This window comes from Papilio machaon, chromosome 20, assembly GCF_912999745.1.
Source record: "Papilio machaon chromosome 20, ilPapMach1.1, whole genome shotgun sequence".
Lineage (NCBI taxonomy): Eukaryota > Metazoa > Arthropoda > Insecta > Lepidoptera > Papilionidae > Papilio > Papilio machaon.
In genome coordinates, this window is record NC_060005.1 from 6,788,344 (window position 1) to 6,807,333 (window position 18,990).

Below are 18,990 nucleotides of genomic sequence, written 5' to 3' on the forward strand. Positions count from 1 at the left end.
GTTTCGTTGGATGGATAGATGTATGTTATTAGATATCTTCAGAACAGCCAAACGGATCTCGCGTTTTGGCATAAATGTAGAGCATGCAAACAAAAGATGCGGTTCATCTCCCTGGCCTTATCCCACTCACATGGGGATGGCGGACAAGGTTTTTAAAAATCTTAATGTTTTGGCTTAATTTTTTATAGCCGGCCGACTGCCTGTCTCCAACCCAAAATTACATTCTGTTAACTATAATCACTTTTTTCTTATTGGTTAATACTCTTGTGGCCAACTTTCTCGAGATCTGAGGTGTTGCCAGATAAAAATATTTGAGTTTCACATATATTTTTTTTTATTGGTTACTGCTATATTGTGGTAGATATATATACTGTATATCAGTTTGTGGGTACATATTCACCACGTTCAGATGCAGGTGTCATCACATTTGTTCAAGAATTACTGACAGCTTATTATATTATTGTTGTAAGTTGTAAATATTTCTAACGGAGTTGATATAATGTTATCTGTTAAGAGTAAGATCTTAAATATTACAAAGAGGAAAGTTTTTATTGTTTGTTTGCATTGAATAAGTTCCGAAACTACTGAAGAGCTATATTATCCCAAGGTGACATAGTCTATATTTATTACTAGATTTTTTAATAAAAAAAAAATCACTTACTGATGATCATGTTTTGTTAAATAATTTATTTATGCCATTCACATGAATAAAGCAATAAAGTATTGAATAGCATATAATTTGATTAATGTGGAAGCTATTAATTGTAACATAACATGTTGTAGATGTAAACAGAATTACTTTAAGAAACATTATAGATAACGTTATGTAGCGTGTATGGAGAAGCGAGGAAGTTATGCCAGGACTGTGTCAATTAAATCAATTTCATCTCGTAGTATTACCAGCATTATATCAATGACACTTTATTAGATACTTCGTTGTCGAGTTGACAAAAGTTTTAATTATTGATAAGTATAAAAAACTATAATTATAAGGAGTTTCTTAAAATCGGCATCACCTCTTTCGCCCATTAAAGGTATTCAACGCATCTATCATCGTTTATCTTTCTACAGATGACTTCGCGAAATCAGTGATAACTTGTACGTTTGCTTTCTGGTAAAAAAACGGATTTATTGACATGTATATTTATGATAATTTTGAAGCGATGAATTCAATACAGACATAATTGAAAAGCAGATACATTTTTGGGAATGCGTAAGATTACGTCGAATGCGAAAAATTCGCACGTAATCAGACTTGAGATTAATTTGAGAATGTACGATAAGATTGTCCGTAGGTTGCTATGGCGCCGCCGTTACAGCCTTATGTTTGTTTTGATTGCGAATGGTATTTAGATCGGAATATAAATACCAAAGGTTTACGATGGATTATGTTTAAAGTCGTTGACATCGCGAAATTGTTAATTGAAAATAATTTTCAATTTTTAAACCATTAACGCCAAGGTAGGACTTTCTTTTTATAATAAAGTGCAAAGCTAGAGTTCCGTTTCACTGTACTTGTTTAGTACAGAATTAAAAATTCTGCCAAAGAGGTGGCATACTGGCCATCAAGACCTTTGTTTTTTTTGTTGAATAGACTGTAGGCTGTTATCAATTTTTATAGTACTTATATTTAAAAGGTATTTAATAGAATAAGAAAACAGAAGTTATAGGCTAACAATATAGCCACCTGAACATATGCCCGCGAGACACACCGTCAACACTCAATATATGGGGCATGGCCCAAAGATTAAGCGGTCTCGCAGAATTAAAAAAACTTTTATGCCATAGGAGGTGAAAATGATATTAACATAGATACGAACCCACAAACAGATACTTAATAATTAAGTGTAATTTATTTTGGTTTTATTGTTTAATGCTCTACGGATGAGCGAGAGTAGCTGCCGCTTTAGGTGTCGCGTCGGTAGGAAGCGCCCTAAGCCTTATAAAAAAGGGGCCAAGGATCTATCCGCTCGATGTCCACCGCAATAGACAAGGCGTAAACTATTTCGAGGGCTAGGATCAGTGTTGTTAATTGACTCTATTATTGACATGTCTATTGCTTAATTATTCTTTGACCAAAAGTGCCAAAAACACTGTTCGTGTGTTAAAATAATGGTCACATGTGACGCATGTGTCTACATTACACACGCCACAAGAATTCCTTGAAGGTTGCTCGAAGGCCGCGCCAGCAGCGGGTCTGTACGTATGTTATAATTGTAAATAAACGATTAACATAATATTTAAGGCTAATTCTGAATATAAATGGAGTGAGTTTACAATGGTACATATCAGAGTGTGATAATTTTAATAATTTACAGATTCTTATTTTTTTTATATTATAAGGTGGCAAACGAGCAAACGGCCACCTGAATTCGCCACAATAGCGAGGCGACCGTTGCCCATAGACATCCGCAAATGCAGATGCATTGCCTACCTTTTACTAACGGAGAAGGGGACGCACAGAAAGAGGATATTTCTCCTTCCTATGCGTCCCCTCTTCCGCCAAATCCACTTCCCCTTCCCATCCCTTCCTATCAAGAAAAGGGTGGGAAGGGAAAGAGGACAAAAATTAGGACTTCTTACTAATATTATAAATGCGAATGTTTGGATGGATGGACGGATGTTTGTTTGAAGGTATATCCGTAACGGCTCAAAGGATCTTGATGAAATTTGGCACAGATATAGAACATACTCTGAAAGAACACATAGGTTACTTAACAAGATTTTGTTAATTCTCCGCGGAAAGTGTCGCGGGAAATAGCTAGTATAATATAAATAAAAGTGAGCAGAAGGCTAGCAAATCTTAATATTATCAAAACAAGAATAATGCCCTTTGTACACAAGGCAACGGAAATTGTTGAAACTAATAATTTATGGTTGCGTCGCAAGAATCGAATTGCGTGCGATTAGCGTTGCCAGGCGTCCGGATAAAGCCGGACATACGTAGGCTTTTTGATTGCGTGTCCGGCCAAAATAAACGGTTTGCCGGCTTTTGTTAGGCTTTTTACATTTCCCAAACGAGAGTGTACCTATTAATACTGAGACAAAATCCTAAATTATATAGGGTAAACCTTTCTACCCAAATGTCCGGCCAAACTGGCTGGTCTGTCCGGTTAGTAGGTTTGGCGACCTGGCAACCCTACGTGCGATCCGTAGACACAACGTTGAATAGTCGACGCGTATCGTCTATTTAGTTAGTACAGGAATAGCGACTACATATCAACTGTATAGATTTGCTCCGTCTTCTTGAAAATTGCAGCGACTTTTCTTTCGACGTCATAGTCGAAATGAAAGACAGAAATGTTGGCAAAGTGCGCTAAATATGAAACTCGATGACGTTGTATTGTGTAAGTCCCTTAGCGTTAAAATAGCCGGGTTTGGAAGATATGCGAAGGACCTAAATATAATTGAAGCTACGACGTAGCTGTATCAATACTCATTCAAAATACAAATAATATGCTCTTAATTTCTATCTACTTAAAATATTAGTATATTGATTGTTTCTAATAAGCTCGAAGCTTATTCGGAAAGGGTCGAAGCAAATGTTTTATGCCAGTAATTGTGGGACGGTATTCGAATCCAAGACCGCTAGATCTGTAAGCCGCGCTCTTAACCGTCAATATAGTGACGCTACATTATTACAAGCTCCTTTTCTTAGGGCTCACGAGGTTTTGTTGAATATTCTGCTGTCTTTATGTAGACGATACAAGAAAATTGATCAATAGCATAAACAAACATTAAAATAAAATTTTATGGCAGGTCAAATACCCTAATATTATGCTGGTGCAGGGCAGGTCATGCATGAGAGAAGACGACTATGTTCAGTAATGATGATGATAAACAAACATTAGGTAAAGAGCAGCGCTAAACAACGTAGCGGAAGCTGCAGGCTCTACAGTAGTGCGATGTGCGCGCGCGCCGCCACTGCGCCACTCATTGATAAAGCTCGCAATTTTAACGCGCCCAACCGCCAGTCGGTCGTGTGCCGCCGACCCGAGCACACGTTTTCCGCGCACACCGCGAACCAACGAATCGACTATCGCGACGACAAATTTCGAAAAGGACTACCAAGATATCCACAGTGACGGTGACCCATCTACGAAACCAGTGGCATGGTAATTAGTGATTGGTTTTTTTTTATTATTATAATTAAGTTATCCGCCGGATCTCCGGGTGCTCGCCGCCCATTGTCTCGTAGAGCTAGTAATAGGTATTGTATTACGTAATGTATATTTAAAATAATTTATTTTAATTTATGAAAATTATTTGGTTCCGTACTTAAATTTTTTCCGAATTTTCTGCAATCGGTTACATTGTAAAACCTAATATTCTACGTGAAATGTATCAATTTAGCTGTTTTAAGTTAAATTTGTGATATTTTTCGTACAGTATCTGAAAGATTGAAAAAGACAAGTGTAACATGTTTGCTTATATATGTTTTCTTAACTTAGAGCTTTAGAAACGGTTAAAAATGTTTTACTAATCTTTAACTCCTAACATCATCATGAACTTTAGGAATCAATAGATAACAAAAGCTTCAGATGTTTCATGTTATTACAACTTAGAAAATGAACGTAACATCAAGTGATGCGGTCGACGGTCATGCAAAACTGATCATTCAACGAGCGAATGTTTGTTGAACCGGCGGCTTATGTATTTATAATTGTCGCTCTGATATCGGCGATATTCAGTCACAAATGATGTCCACATCCTCTGTAAATAGGGCCAGGGTTATATACTGCTGGTCGATGTCGCTCTCTTATCAAAATAGGAACAGCAGAAGGCTCGTTGATTTGCGCAATCGCTGCCGTATCACGTCCGTCGCTCGATTCAATTGTGTGGGAATCCATACATTTAACATACATATAAAACAGATTAAAAATTAACAATGGTAAACTTGATCGACAGACTGATATGTTCTTTTGCCATCACTCTCGTAACCATCTAACTCGTTCGATTCTTCTACTATCGTCAACGAACGTAATGATTATGTGAATTATTTGACCTCTAAATTGATATGATTATTTTTAAATTTACTCAAGATAAGATTGTTTCTCTAAAAATAATATGAACTCTACATTGAAGTTTCAGCCGCAACTTTTTATCGAATTTACCACTTTTTCATAATTTTTTTAAAGAAATTATTATTATCAGCTTACTATACGTACCCACTAAGAGGCTCAGAGCCTACCCTAAGTTACTAGGCAATAGACTAGGCTATAGTCAACCACCCTGGCCTCTTGCGGGTTGGTTGACTTCACATATATCTTTGAATTAAAAAAATATAATGATAAAAAAATTAAAGTAAAAGCGTAAGAGGTGTGTCAGTCGTCAAATGAATGTCCGCAGTCTCTATCTACCCCTCTGGGTTACGAGTGTTGGTTATGTTATTGTTGTTTGAAGAAAAGTTTAAACGATAAATTTCAATTTAAAAATAATCAAACACAAAAAGTATAATTATGGCTGAAATATGTTGTCTATTCACTTATATACACGCTTGGCACAATCAAAATAATTTTGAAAAATTGTCAAATATTAAAATTTTATAATATTTTGTTTAAATATTAGTAACAATAATAATAATAATTTATTTTCTAAATTGTTACCATACAAATAAAGACATTTATGTTGTTCAAAAAAGCATTTAGGCGCAGGTAAATTTTCTATTGTGTTCCACGTTTTATAAGCTATGAAATATGTCCTCGGAGCATTAGTTGGAGCTATTGTTGTCTTGTATTATGATTTAGTGGATGGTGGCAATAATCACATCACAGGGTAATGGACAACTGGATATAGGTCACGGTGTTACCACGAGTGAGCGTCGGTTGCACAGTGGTTCATGCCCCGGTCTTTTAAACTAGTCTTGGGTTCTATCAACACTATTTAACAATGTATTCCAATTTTCGAATTACATATACTTCCTCATACTATGACGGTTTGTCGTTATATGGATAATTTTTCTGTATGAAATACATTTGTAAGCGAAACTAAGCCGAGAGATGACGCGCTCGTTATCACTGTTTAACTGCTTTATTGCTATGAGATTAGCTTTGGAATCTGTAGCCTCAGGTAATGTTCTACACACACTGGATCTAGTAATTTTATACATGATGGAATTTACAATTTTGGCATAACATTGAAATTTAAACAAAGAAAAAATTATATCTAATAAGTATAGTGTAGAGAAACGTAAAGTTCTCTTACCTATTTATGTATTTATTTTGAATGATAAATATCCAAAAATAATAATTAAGCTTATAACCTTAACATCTTACTTTTGTTTAACACAGTTATGATAAGGATTTATCAAATTTTAACCATATATCAACTATACAGAAGTTTAAAAAAACCACAATCTGCATAAAAGCTGTTGCGGATACCAACAGTAATTATGATACGTAAATAGGTTTGCGATTCCATTTTCCATTGGAGATGATTGCGTCTAGTGCGGGGAGTAATTTCACAGCAAAAACATGTTCCTATCCCCCGCACTACATCTTTTATCAGGATTGCTTCGGTGGGTGAGGGGCAGGGGGTAACGGGGTAGGGCACCTTTGCTCTCAATAGATCCATTTGCATAACCATCGTACTTAGTTCCTGTCTGTCCACTGAATCTGTAACTATAAGATGCTGACTATCTCTTTAGTAATAGCTGAAATCAGTATTCGATCTTTGAGATTGATCGATAATTTGATGGCTAATGAGAGAGAAAATTGTTTTAATTAATTTATATGAAACTTGTACGATGATTACACCAAACCCTTTTCAAACAAATGGACATATTTTTCGATTGCTGTTTGTTTAAGAGCCAAAATAATTAAAAACGTATATTAAAAATACAGTATATAACCAATGAAAATGGTTTGAAATTGGATTGTGTTTGAAACCATTTAAGGTTAGGTTCAATTTACCATCTGTTCGATAGTTAAATGATTTCTGATTTCGGTAATTCAATGAAAATAAAAAAATAAACAAGATACTCAATAAATAGTAATATTTAAATTATATCTCCGTTTACCGTTACAAGCTGACCGCATCTTGTGCATGTTCTAGATCACGTAACGCAAATTGTGACCAACTTCTACTCTGGTAACGACTACAACCACTTAACAAAAAGCTTACTGACCTGATGATAGATTGTTATTTATCTTCCCTTATATGCCAAATTATATTTGGAATATTTAGTGGGGGAAATTGACATCCTAAATCCGAACCCTTTGAGTATCAATAGCAATAAACAAATCTTATATTTCGGTTATGGCGGACGGTTTTCTTGAATTTAGTTGAATATATACCGTAGTTTTATAGCTAAGTTACCATATTATAAAGGATATCTCTTTTCACTACGTACCCTATTAAGTCACAAATCTAATTGACTACAAGTCTAAATTATTTAGCATTTGTTTATCTGGTCAACGCTCCACTGTTAATTTATAAAATGAAAAGATCAGTAGCTGAGCTAGAAGTATAGAAAATGTTTTTCGTTGGGCTGTGGTCAGAAGCAATTGTAATAATCAGTAATCACACATGTCACTCCTCGAGGTTTTTTACGTTCATAATATGCGAATTGAGCTCGAGGATTGCCTTTTAGCGGCTTTAGTCTGTATTTAGTACACATCGCTTTAGCATTTCTTGTTCATATCTAACTGTCAGGTTTATTGTAATTAATGAGTGAATAGACCGCTGTAGATTCCAGGCTAACGCAGCTATTGCTTGCCTCGGCCTCGCGAGACGGGTTTGAAAATTAATATTCTTTAAGATTATGAGCTCGCAAAGTTACAAGGAACTTGGAGAACAAGGAGGAGGCCAATTGTAGCTTGCTTATTTTACTGTTTAGGAATTCTGCCTTAATATTCAATATCTAAGTAGGTTCATGAAGCCAAGAGAATTTGTTCCAATTTATATGTAAAACACTTCTTCTATTTGATACCAATTAAAGGGTTAGTTTACACACTTTGTCATTTATATTCCTCCGAGATTGGTACTGATAATAATTTGACAGGATAATTATCATTTAAAATGTTTTGAGTCTGTTATAAGAATTAAATATAACCCTAAATATTGAATTATATAAAATACCAACCAATGACTTAAATCATGTGCTTAGAATAACTTTAAATTATTTAATTTAAGTTATACGCAAGATTCATTAAAATGTACAAAAGTTAAAATTTAAATACAATGATAAATTATTTACGCTTTTTACTATACGAGTATGTATACATTAAACTCTACTGAAGCCATGCTCAATGAAGAAATATATGAAATGATTGACTAACAAATACAAATAAAAAAAGCCTTTTACTATATAGATGCATTTTATCTGGAGTATATAGGAACCTATTGGCAGGTCGCTTGCCTCTTGTTATGTACGGAAATATGTTTATTATACATTGAATTGAAACAAATAAGGAGAAATACATTTAATGTAATAAATTTTATACAATTAATCATGATTAAAATTCGATATCTGGATGGAGAGTATGCAAATTGAAAGCTTTCTAAAGATACTCGCATCGATATAGACTAGCGGTAACCTAACTAAAGCTTTCTATAAAACAAAGAGTTAAACAAATCTGTACATCACTCGCGGCGGTGCAGAAGATACAAGCATTTGTGTGGCTCTTTCATGGCCTAAGCTTACTCTATGATGGTGTGTACTTGCTCTTTGATGGCTAGTATACTGACTACAATGTTCTGTACATTCGCTGCACTTCCGCGTGCATTATCAATGCCTGTTTGTTGCTTCTTGTCTTGATATTTGATATCTTTCCATTTATTGCATTTGTTCTAGTCGAGTTGGCTACAGTATAGCTTCTGATCCTTTCTCCTTATATCAGATGTAATATGACTGTCCATAATGAAGCGTTACGATGAAAATAGTTCTTAGTAGTCAGTTATATTTTTTAAGAGATGTAACTTCTTTACTTAGGGATCGAAGTGTTTATTTAACTTGAATCTTTTTCAAATATCAGCATTGTTCGTATCAATTGTTTTACATTTTGCGGATTTCTTGTTTCTGTTACGAATTAATGAAGATTTGTGGGAAGCCAATTTAGCTGGCTTTCTCTGTCTAGCACAATTTATGTTAATATTGTTAGCGATTATAGGTTAGATTATATTGGTGTCAGTTATCATATTTGTCAAATACATATGAGCAGGTTTCGTGTTATGTGATACTTTCCCATTCAAATTGGATGTTGCGGTCGACTTAGCACGACTTATGATCACTTGCGCGGTGTCTGCGGTCACCGTTGAAGCTTACTGCTGTCTTGTGCAAATAATATTTTTACTTATTTTATAGGATCACAAATCTTTATAATGTTATTGGCTACTGACATAGTTCTACAATATGGGTCTAGTTGGTCCTCTATTTTATCAGGAAATTGTAATTATTAATTTCAATACTAAACAGTTATTTAATATTATAAGTACTGCTATTAACTGGCAGTTAAAATAAGATAGAAAAAAATTTCCTTTCATCGGCAAACGATTAGAATAGTGTCTGTTTCACAACAGACATATAGAAATGCATAGACTTCTCATTAAGAATTTGTTTATAACATAACGCTTGCAATTTTTTTTTATCCTTTTATCTTCGCTCGTAATAATTCTTTTGTTTATCATGTGTTTTATGTAAAAATCAGTACGCGTAATTGTGTTGCGTCTAATATTAAAACAAAGAACTAGGTGAACATTTATTTAGGGTGGAGGGGCCGCGGAGGCGACTGCCGGAATCCCTACAAATTAAATCGGACTAATGTCTTCTTTGTGCCTAATACCCACGTATTATTTGAAAGGCAGCCGAATAGTTCATTAATTCACGTAGTATTGAGTTGTGTGTCGCCTTGAATTGCTCTTCTGTCGTGGTCTATGTGTGTTAATATTGTAACGAGTTTTATATTTGAGAATTATTTTGAAGGAACAAGTACAACAATGCGGGACAAGGTAGGATTTGAGTTTTTATAATTCTATAAATATGTAGTTTTAATCAAGTGTTTTAACTGAATTTTTTGTAGTCATTTTTCTCTACTCGTTGTGTTATAATTAAAAGTGGGTCCTTCTTTTTGAACCGGTTACTAGTAGTCTTTATAGTGTTGTGCTTATGAAAAACTTAACAAACGGACTTTTAACTAAAAGTTTATTGTTATAAAGAAAATTATGTAACTTACCTAGGCAAACATTCGGGAGTGGAGCGTGGCCTTGGCACACATCCTGCAATCTTATTAATTATACAAATGGCCCGAGAGAGGCAGCTGCAGATAGCCGGCAACTTTGACCACCCAAATTACGTCCGTGAGATAACCCCGGTGTCACTACATTCTTACCGCTTCTCTGATAAATCAATGCACACGCGATATCTTAACGCAATTCGAGATATAGATGACAAAATGCATTTGGTAAACGTATTATTACTAGATTCATTGGTTAAATGAAATATTATCTTTAGTCTGGATAAAACAGTTAATATATTGTCTTTATTACTTAATCCTTTAGCTCAGCGACTCTAAGCATATTGGCCTCCGACACTAGATATTTGTTTTTATGCATACATAACATTAATGGGTGCTATCGGATTATCTTAATATGTGAATCTATTCAAAAACAACGTCTTAAAGACTATCATAAGAGAGAAAGACTGAAAGCTCTAAGTAGATGGTGCCAGCGTCAGGTTTTATGCTGTCATCTGTCAATTTTCACGCGGCTCGTCGGCTAACATAGTTATAGTAAATCGTATGGAGCCGTGAGCCAATTATTCTTCTTTCCTTTCTTCTCTCTTCTTCTAGTCTTTTTTCAATATTTATAAAGATGAAAAAGTAGTTTTACCTCATTGTAAAAACTTTAGTCGACTCATTTACTGCTATCAGAAAATTTCGCGCGAGATTTTTAATCTGTTGTTAACTGGTGAATAAATATATGTACATACGTGAAGAGTAAACACTTTTAGGTGTGCGTCCTAATTAACATTCATGTCATAGTTTCCTAACCCAATAATAGCGCAATCGGGGTCGTCGCTCGCGCTGTTTGCCCGCGTACGACGCGCAGCACACGCCGCGGCCGCCCCGCGCACTGATAGCGAACCTATCACTCATCATGATTGATTATACACATTATAGACCCTTTTTTTAATGAGGTCGTACTCTAATTTACATACCACAAGGTATTTTAAATATTACTCTAGCTATTTTTAGTATAATACACGTAAAATCTTATCTATTTATACATACGTTAAGTTAAATAAGTTAGGAATTAAAGATTGTTGTTTACCAGATTTTTTAATGCATCACTACATCTAGTTCATTGACCAAGCACGGATACTTAATAGAATATTAAATATATAATGATGTTTTGATTGTAATGTAGAGAACATCGTGATCTGTCCATCAATCAGGGATTCAACCGGCACACCGGCAGTGCAGCGGCGCCCGGCCGTCTGTTATGAGCCGCGCTGTGAACGGCCCCGCGCGGTCAATGCCATTCGTAATTCTGACTTGAGAGTTTAATTCTTTTAAAATACTACTGGGTGGAAAAGATTTCATTATATACAGATGCAATTTAAGTACATTCATGTAAACAAAAAAACTTTGTTATACATTAAAATTTAACTTGAATAATACTAAAATTTGTCAATATAGTAGAAATAAGTAACTATTGTAACGTACAATCACTACAAAAAGTTAAGTTAAAGATTAAAAAAGTTATCCAATCTTATTGATACAATTCGATTAGGGGGCCGCAGATAGTCCGACGCCCACATCTCACTTTACACTGTAATTAAACGATATCGATCAATTTTAATATTGTTTCAAGATAAAATGATATAATTCCAATACCAATATCCCGTGTTTAATCTGTAGCCCATTACGGCACGTCTGACGCACGAGCACGAGGTAAGAACGCGGGGAGAGCGCGGGGAGCGGAATGTACCAGTAGGTTCATTTGTAAAGGAGATAGGATACCGTTCCATCTAATCAATTCGAGACCCGTAATTAATCTACAAAATTATCATAAATAATACTCGCCTAAGATCTGGATATTAATTAAATGTAGGGGCGGCCGCGGACGTGATGTTAATTACGAAATAGAGTCCCGTAAATTATTAAGGATACGGTCTACGTGTGGGTCTATCCCTTGATTTTTATTTATCCATTCCTTTAAAAAGAGATAAAATCACTTATCCATTTTTTTTCCTAAAATCTGAACGTTCATATCTACTTAAATATTTGTTACCTGAAGAAAAGTAAATTTATATTTAAGTTTTATATTCAAAATTATTGTCATTACCAATGTTTTAAAAGTACAATATATTGTGGTTGTCTTGATCCCCTTTGTCTATGAACGAGATAACGTGTGGTATACAAGGGAAAACGCCCCCGGCGGGAGCGCCGTCATCTTACTTGATTGCAACGACCCAGCTAATCAGAACATAGTTTTAAAATAAGAAATCGAAATGAGCCCATATTTATTACTTTAGATATGATTGAATAATACGTAAAATTACAAACACTAACTACGAATGTATTTAAGAGTAAACTAAATATATGGAACAGTCAAATAAAAAAATTATCCCAACAATAATATATCAGAGCTTGAAGCGATAAAAAACACTCACTGTTATAAAATGTTTATAGGATGCTGCTGCCTCTAATGAATTTGAACTAAGATAAAAAAGAAATGAAACATTTGAAAAATAATGCGAGCACAGATTAAATACGATACATTACATAATTGTCTATGTCTATGGTGCTAGGTGTGTACTGTACCCAAATACAGCACATTACATCATTGTCTGTGGTTACAACGTGTTTTTGCGTTGTCTATGGTGCTACATGTGTAGTATTGTGTAGCAGCGCGAGAACAAGAATGCGTTTAATAACCGCTCAATTGAGAGCGCTCGCTACATTGTAAGGGCGAATCTCGACTAAAAATATATATTTAAATTAAACACCGGGAAATTCTAAGTAACTTGCTAAATATTATTTTAATTGATTAATAGAAAAATGAATACAGTTTTTTACAGACAAAATCAAATCATTCGTAGGAAAAAAATTAGGCATACAATTCTCGAGTGTAAAAGTTATGTTTAGATGTGTAGTATGTACTCAGCTTTATTAAAAGCGCGCGTGCGGTAGGTCCTGACGTGTCGCACGGAGCCCAACAGTAATCGCGATTGACACTGGTCACCGCCCCTCGGATCCTGCACTCATGTCACCTCTAACATTTATGTACTAGCTACTTTTATGTCACCCACATTTACATTGTTACTTGATTGGTGACACGAAAGCTATGCAACATATAGTCATAATAGCAACTATGTAGAAGATATTACGAGACTCTACTATCTTACACAAGGGATCGTATGGCATTAGAAATTAAAATATTTTAAAAATCTTATCTTTGATTGGGAATAATCCTTTATTCTTGGTTTTGTAGTGAGGTAAATTTTGTTGTAAACTCTGTATGCAGAACACGCGTAACATTCATCGTTTGCTTCGTCAACTTTAATAATTTTAATGTTCAAAACAAACTCAATAACATCTACAATAAAACGTGTCTTGTATTGTTTTGGCATGTCACTGTGTCATTTCGAATACAGGTAATCTTTATTAATTCCTTTACGTTGCGTGTGTACAAATACTCTACTGTACAATACTCAGTTTATTGGCAATGATGAAAATAAATAATCCTGTGGCATTTTTGAATGTTTTCGCTTGTCTGTACACAACACAATAACGTGTAATAAATATAAAATAATGTTTAATAAAGATACGACCTTGTACACAACAATGTGCCAGTCACATATTAAACATATTAAAGATATTGGAAACTATTTCTTTGAGTTTTCAAATAACATTGTCATTGTTTGTGGATTCAAAGGAACATCCTGTAGTAGAGGGTTCGCTATAATTAGCGGAATATTTGTTAAGTTACCCCGGCGCCATGTCGTGCCGTGCCATGCCATTCTATGCAATCTACATTCTTACATCAAAGTGCATTAATAACTTGCTTTGACTGTTGTAGAGAAATTTATAATTTACAGATAGTTTATAAAACTACAAAGTTCGATTATAAAACGACAAAGACGACAAACAAACGGTGACACGTACATTTTTTAACTCAAGTGTAAGGATAACAGGATCCCTGTAGTGCCCCGGGTTGTTTACTTTACGGAGATTCGTAGAGTATCAGCTCCTATTGCCCGGGGAAAGTTCATTACGTGTATTCATTTCGGAAGGTCGCTTTTTATTTTTATTATTGTATCCAGCGGTCAGATATCGACCGAGGGAGGGATCTGTATTGTTCGTTGTTTAGACGCATTGATTGAATGAGGGCATTCGATTTGACTGCGGTAGGTACGCTTTAATAGGAAATAGGAAAGGCGAGAGTAAAGGCTTTTTAAAGTTGGATTATGTACCTTGGTGTAATAATGAATCCAAATGTTAAAATGAAAAGATATTCTTCATTTATATAGTTTCACAAAATTTTTATTTATGGCAACTTATTAATATTTTAAATGCGAATGTTTAGATGGATGGATGTTTGTTAGAAGGTATCTCTAAAACGGTTCAACGGATCTCAATGAAATTTGGTGTAGATGTTAAGCATAATCTAGAAGAACACTTAGGCTATCTTTGATCCAGAAGGATACGTTGATTTACGGTTCGTAAAAGTAGAGTCGAGAGAGAGTAACGGTTCATCACATATTAATGAAATTTGGCGCAGATATAGAACATAGTCTCGAGTAAGACATGAAATACTTATCACCCTTATTTTAACTCTGTGCAGACGAAGTCGGGCAAATGCTAGTTTAAAATAAAAGGAACACATGGTATTTAAAACTAAACATTTTTGTCTGGGCTACGTAACTAGTTCGTTGCTACAAGTTGATTTGGAGATAAAGTCATAAGTTGGTTACTTATTCGTTAGTGTAATAAGTGAGGTAGGGGGCTCCTGTCGTTGTTGTGTCAGACACAGCAGCGATAGGATCACTTCCCAGTGCACAGCTGTCACGCAATGTCGCAACATGTAAACGACTTAGTTTTTTCAGTTTATGTTTCGACTTTATTAAGTTGTAATCTGACAGTTTTAATACTTATAACATAAATGATTTTCTCAATGCTATTTGGTGCACGATTTTCTGATCAATTGAACAAAATAGTTCTTTTGTACTGAGACTATACTTGTTTAAGGTAAGTAAGTGTGACTGGAAATTCCGATATAGGTAAAGGAACATGCTCGTTTGTTCCACTTGTTCAATTTTAATTTGAAAAAAGTGCTTCTTAATTTGATTTTCTATATTGTATAAGGTCTGTTTGTCACAGCTTTATAACTTTGCATTATAAATATTATCTTTCTTTATCCGTCTGTTTCACCCAGTCCGTGTCATCTCGTGTTATATTATTATTTATATAGAATACATTAGGAGCATCAACTAGAGGCGTATGACACAGCAATAGGAAGACCTGTGGGCGGAGCTCACTGCGCTCGTGTGACTCACTGACCACCGACCACCGACCGCTTGTTGCTTTACATTTGATACAATATTTAATTGAAAATCTGATTACATTCTTTCTTTAGTACGTTTTATTTATCAAAAGCGCGCAATTAAAAGTCATATTGGTTGGTTAAAAATTTATTTCAGCTGTGTTTAAACCGTCTACGTAGATATTTCTAACAGTCGTAAAATAATAAAATTAAATATGATTGTCAAGATTTTATCCTAAACAATGAACAAGGGGTCAGCAGACATATGTGTGTTTAAGATCATACAGACCACGTGCATGTTATAACAAATCACGATTTAATGAGATTTATCTGGAAAGTTTTTTCTTTCAGCATTATGCTTAAGTAATACAGATAGAATGCGTTGACAGGGTTCATAACACTCTAAATGGCAGTCGTCAGCATAAAAATTTGAAACTTCCGTAGTTATAACAATTCAATTTTATTTGCTCGGGCTTAAACCTTCAAATTATACAGGGTTAGTGTAAAATTAAATTCTAGAATAAAGATATGTTAGTTAGAATAAAGTTGAGAGAAGATATTAGAGAACCGTGAAAAGGGAACTAGGAAAAACAAGCTACAATTCTTTTTCTTCAAAAGACACGTGTTTTAAGTTAAGTGGTTGCCACAAAACGTCGTTTTCAAATAGCTCAATGTAGAGTTGATACCTTGAATTGTACTATTATTATATTTTTTATATAATTTTTAACTAAATATAGCTTTATGTGATAGCGCGTGCGTACAGAGGGAGCGGGTCGACGTACTGCGTTATCATTTCGGCACAGATTCCTTGACCCCTCCCCGTACGCCGCACCACTCACCCCGCAGTCCGCATGATCAGTCGGCTTTGATGTTTTCAACCCTCTCGTGTTTTTATGTTATATTTTTATCTGAAATGGTTAAATTTATAGGAAATTTTTCAGGAACTAAATAAACATTGAAGTGATGAAAGTTAGCGGCGGAAAAAATTAAATTCTGTCAAAGGATTGTCGCTCTACCAACAGAAAGTTTCGTTGTTTTCTACGCGAGTGTATGTTTTCCGAAAATTGAATGAAATACATTTTCGGGGAATAGTAAAATTAAAACCGGTCGTCTTATTATCTCTATTACTCGTAAATTGTAAATGTATAAGTAACTGATTATTTCATAAATAAGAAAGAAGCGTGTTGTTCTATTAATTACTGAGAAGAGCAACATTTTAACGTCGGCTTCCACGATGACCATTGACCTGGTGATCCAAACAATACTGATAGTTTATTAGCGCGGGTTCAATGCCGCAGCGATTTTGAATATGTTCGAAAAGAAGAATTTTATCATTTTCTATGACCTAACTGTTCTAATTCAGAGAATAGAATACTTTGTTAGTGTTATCGATATGATTCATATGTCTAATTTGGTTAATTGATATAAAAATCGATGTCTAATCTGTTTAAGGAGTTGCCAATTTAAGTTCATATCAAATGTTTTATTAAAACAATCAAGCTACAAGAACGCCTCGGAGTTCTATCTAAAATAAGTTCATTGTTAAACGTAGGCTACATAAAATGGACTTACCCCCATCTATTTCATTGGTCCATTGAAGCTTATGTTAGGTTGCTTTGCATTGCACGTGTAGTCTATCAAAGATGGTAAAATAATGAACATATTTTAGCATATATGATTGTGTTGTACTTATGTGTATGTGTCTTCTGCAGGGTGATGGAGGCGCTAGGCGCGCGCGGTGGGCGCTGGCGGCGCTGGCCGTGCTGTGCGCGTGCGCCGCGGGCGAGCCGCGAGCCCCGCGTGCCGATGCCCGAGCGCGCCACTGGCAGCGTGGCGCACGCACGCTCGACGACCGCGCGCCCAGTCACTTCGTAGGGTCAGTATTACTTCCTCTTCATACTAACTAGACAACCCTAGTTATGAGTGCTAGTAGTTTAATTGATGCCACGGCTTTTTATCATAGCTGAAGTATTGATTTATAAGTCCAGTTTGTAAAACGCGAGTCTCACAGGTGTTCTACATTTCAATTTTTAATTAAAACCATAGCACGATTTTAAATTAAAGATAACAATTATAGTAAACGAAACAACAATAACTAAGCTCACTGCTATCTCTGTGTATTTATTAATCTGTGTCAACGACAAAAACAAAAATCTTTTAAACATGCAATTAAAAACGTACGATATAATAAATCAAGCTTCGAATGAAATACAGTAGGTAGTGATTTAGTTTAAAAATTTGTTTTCTTTAATTTTAACAATAGTTATTGTTTCTTCATAATTTGATTATACTTTTTAAAGTAGTGCGTCCATTTATCTATCTTAACGCGACATTTTGCTAATTTCCCTTCACCTCTTAATGTCCTAAATATAAAGCACTATGAGACAGTATATAATTCACTACAGTTTTCATTAATCAAACCACGTTCTAAGAATGTTTCGTTGTAATCTTGGTCAATCGCACGCACGTCGTTCGTTGCCGACAGTAGGCGTATCTGATGTACTAGCTAGTGTTAATACCTGAAGTAATGCACATGTGAATACTTTTGTAATGACTATAAACTGACTCGCGTTTTTTAAAGTTATTTGTTAAGGTATAATTGCTTTTTTAAGGAAAATTACAGAAGACGTGCGTGCGAAACCATAAAATGTTCTAATTTTTTTTTCCGCCCATGGCGCAGGCTATAGTCTTTCGTAAAATGTTCTAAGTGTTTGACATTTATGATTAGTGACATGACAACTGTCAGTTTACTATGTGTTAATGTCTATGCAATATTTTTTAAATACTTGCAACACTTACGCTCTCTTCCTTTTCCTTTTGTAACTGTGGCTAGCTCATGTTTTGTTCTCTTAAAATAAATCTAATTATCTTAAATGCATCTGCTGTTTTTTGTCCATAATCCATCAATTTGAACCATGACTTAAAGCTGGTACTGTAACTCCTAAACTATAGAGGACATAATTATGAAGAATTATTTAAGTTTAAATATTATATTTATTTTCTTGTATTAATCAGTATCGTTACCTTCTGTCGTTTTAAAATTACTTAAGTAGTTGTGATCTAAATAAAGTCGCTAAAGTAATCGATAATTTCTCTGGAATAAATTAATTACACGCTATTTATTATCCCACGAGTTGTGTGTTATCATTGAGAACGTTATCAGCTGATATAAGATCAGATTACATTGACTCTTGTCAATTAGCCTCAATGAATACAAGCTACGATGCACACAACTTTAACTGTACAAAATAATTGAGTAAATTCTTTTGTTCATAAACGATCCGCTTGAGGTGAATTCAATATAATTCCTTGTTCCTTCCCTGTCTTAGTGATGAAAATAAGTTATCTATTTGTCGTTTAGTGCCAAAATTCCTTAGCCCCAAAGTGTTAGATTTGAATTACATTGCAAATTCCGCGTTGCGTATATTAACATCAATTTTGATGTATATTGTGACAAGATCTTTGGCAGCAAGTAGAAAAACACGTTTAAAAATACTTAAATTA

The 18,990-nt window shown here is 34.7% G+C and overlaps 1 protein-coding gene across 1 annotated transcript in view; it reads left to right on the plus strand.

Moving 5' to 3' along the window:
- Positions 1–3,913: 3,913 nt before the first annotated feature.
- LOC106711390 (fibrillin-2-like) overlaps positions 3,914–18,990 on the plus strand; it is a 34,773-nt gene continuing 19,696 nt past the window's right edge. Inside the window, exons 1-2 of the mRNA XM_045682909.1 lie at positions 3,914–4,115; positions 17,199–17,362. Of these exons, the coding sequence (XP_045538865.1) occupies positions 4,113–4,115; positions 17,199–17,362 (167 nt within the window). The 5' untranslated portion in view covers positions 3,914–4,112. The remainder of the gene's footprint in view (positions 4,116–17,198; positions 17,363–18,990) is intronic.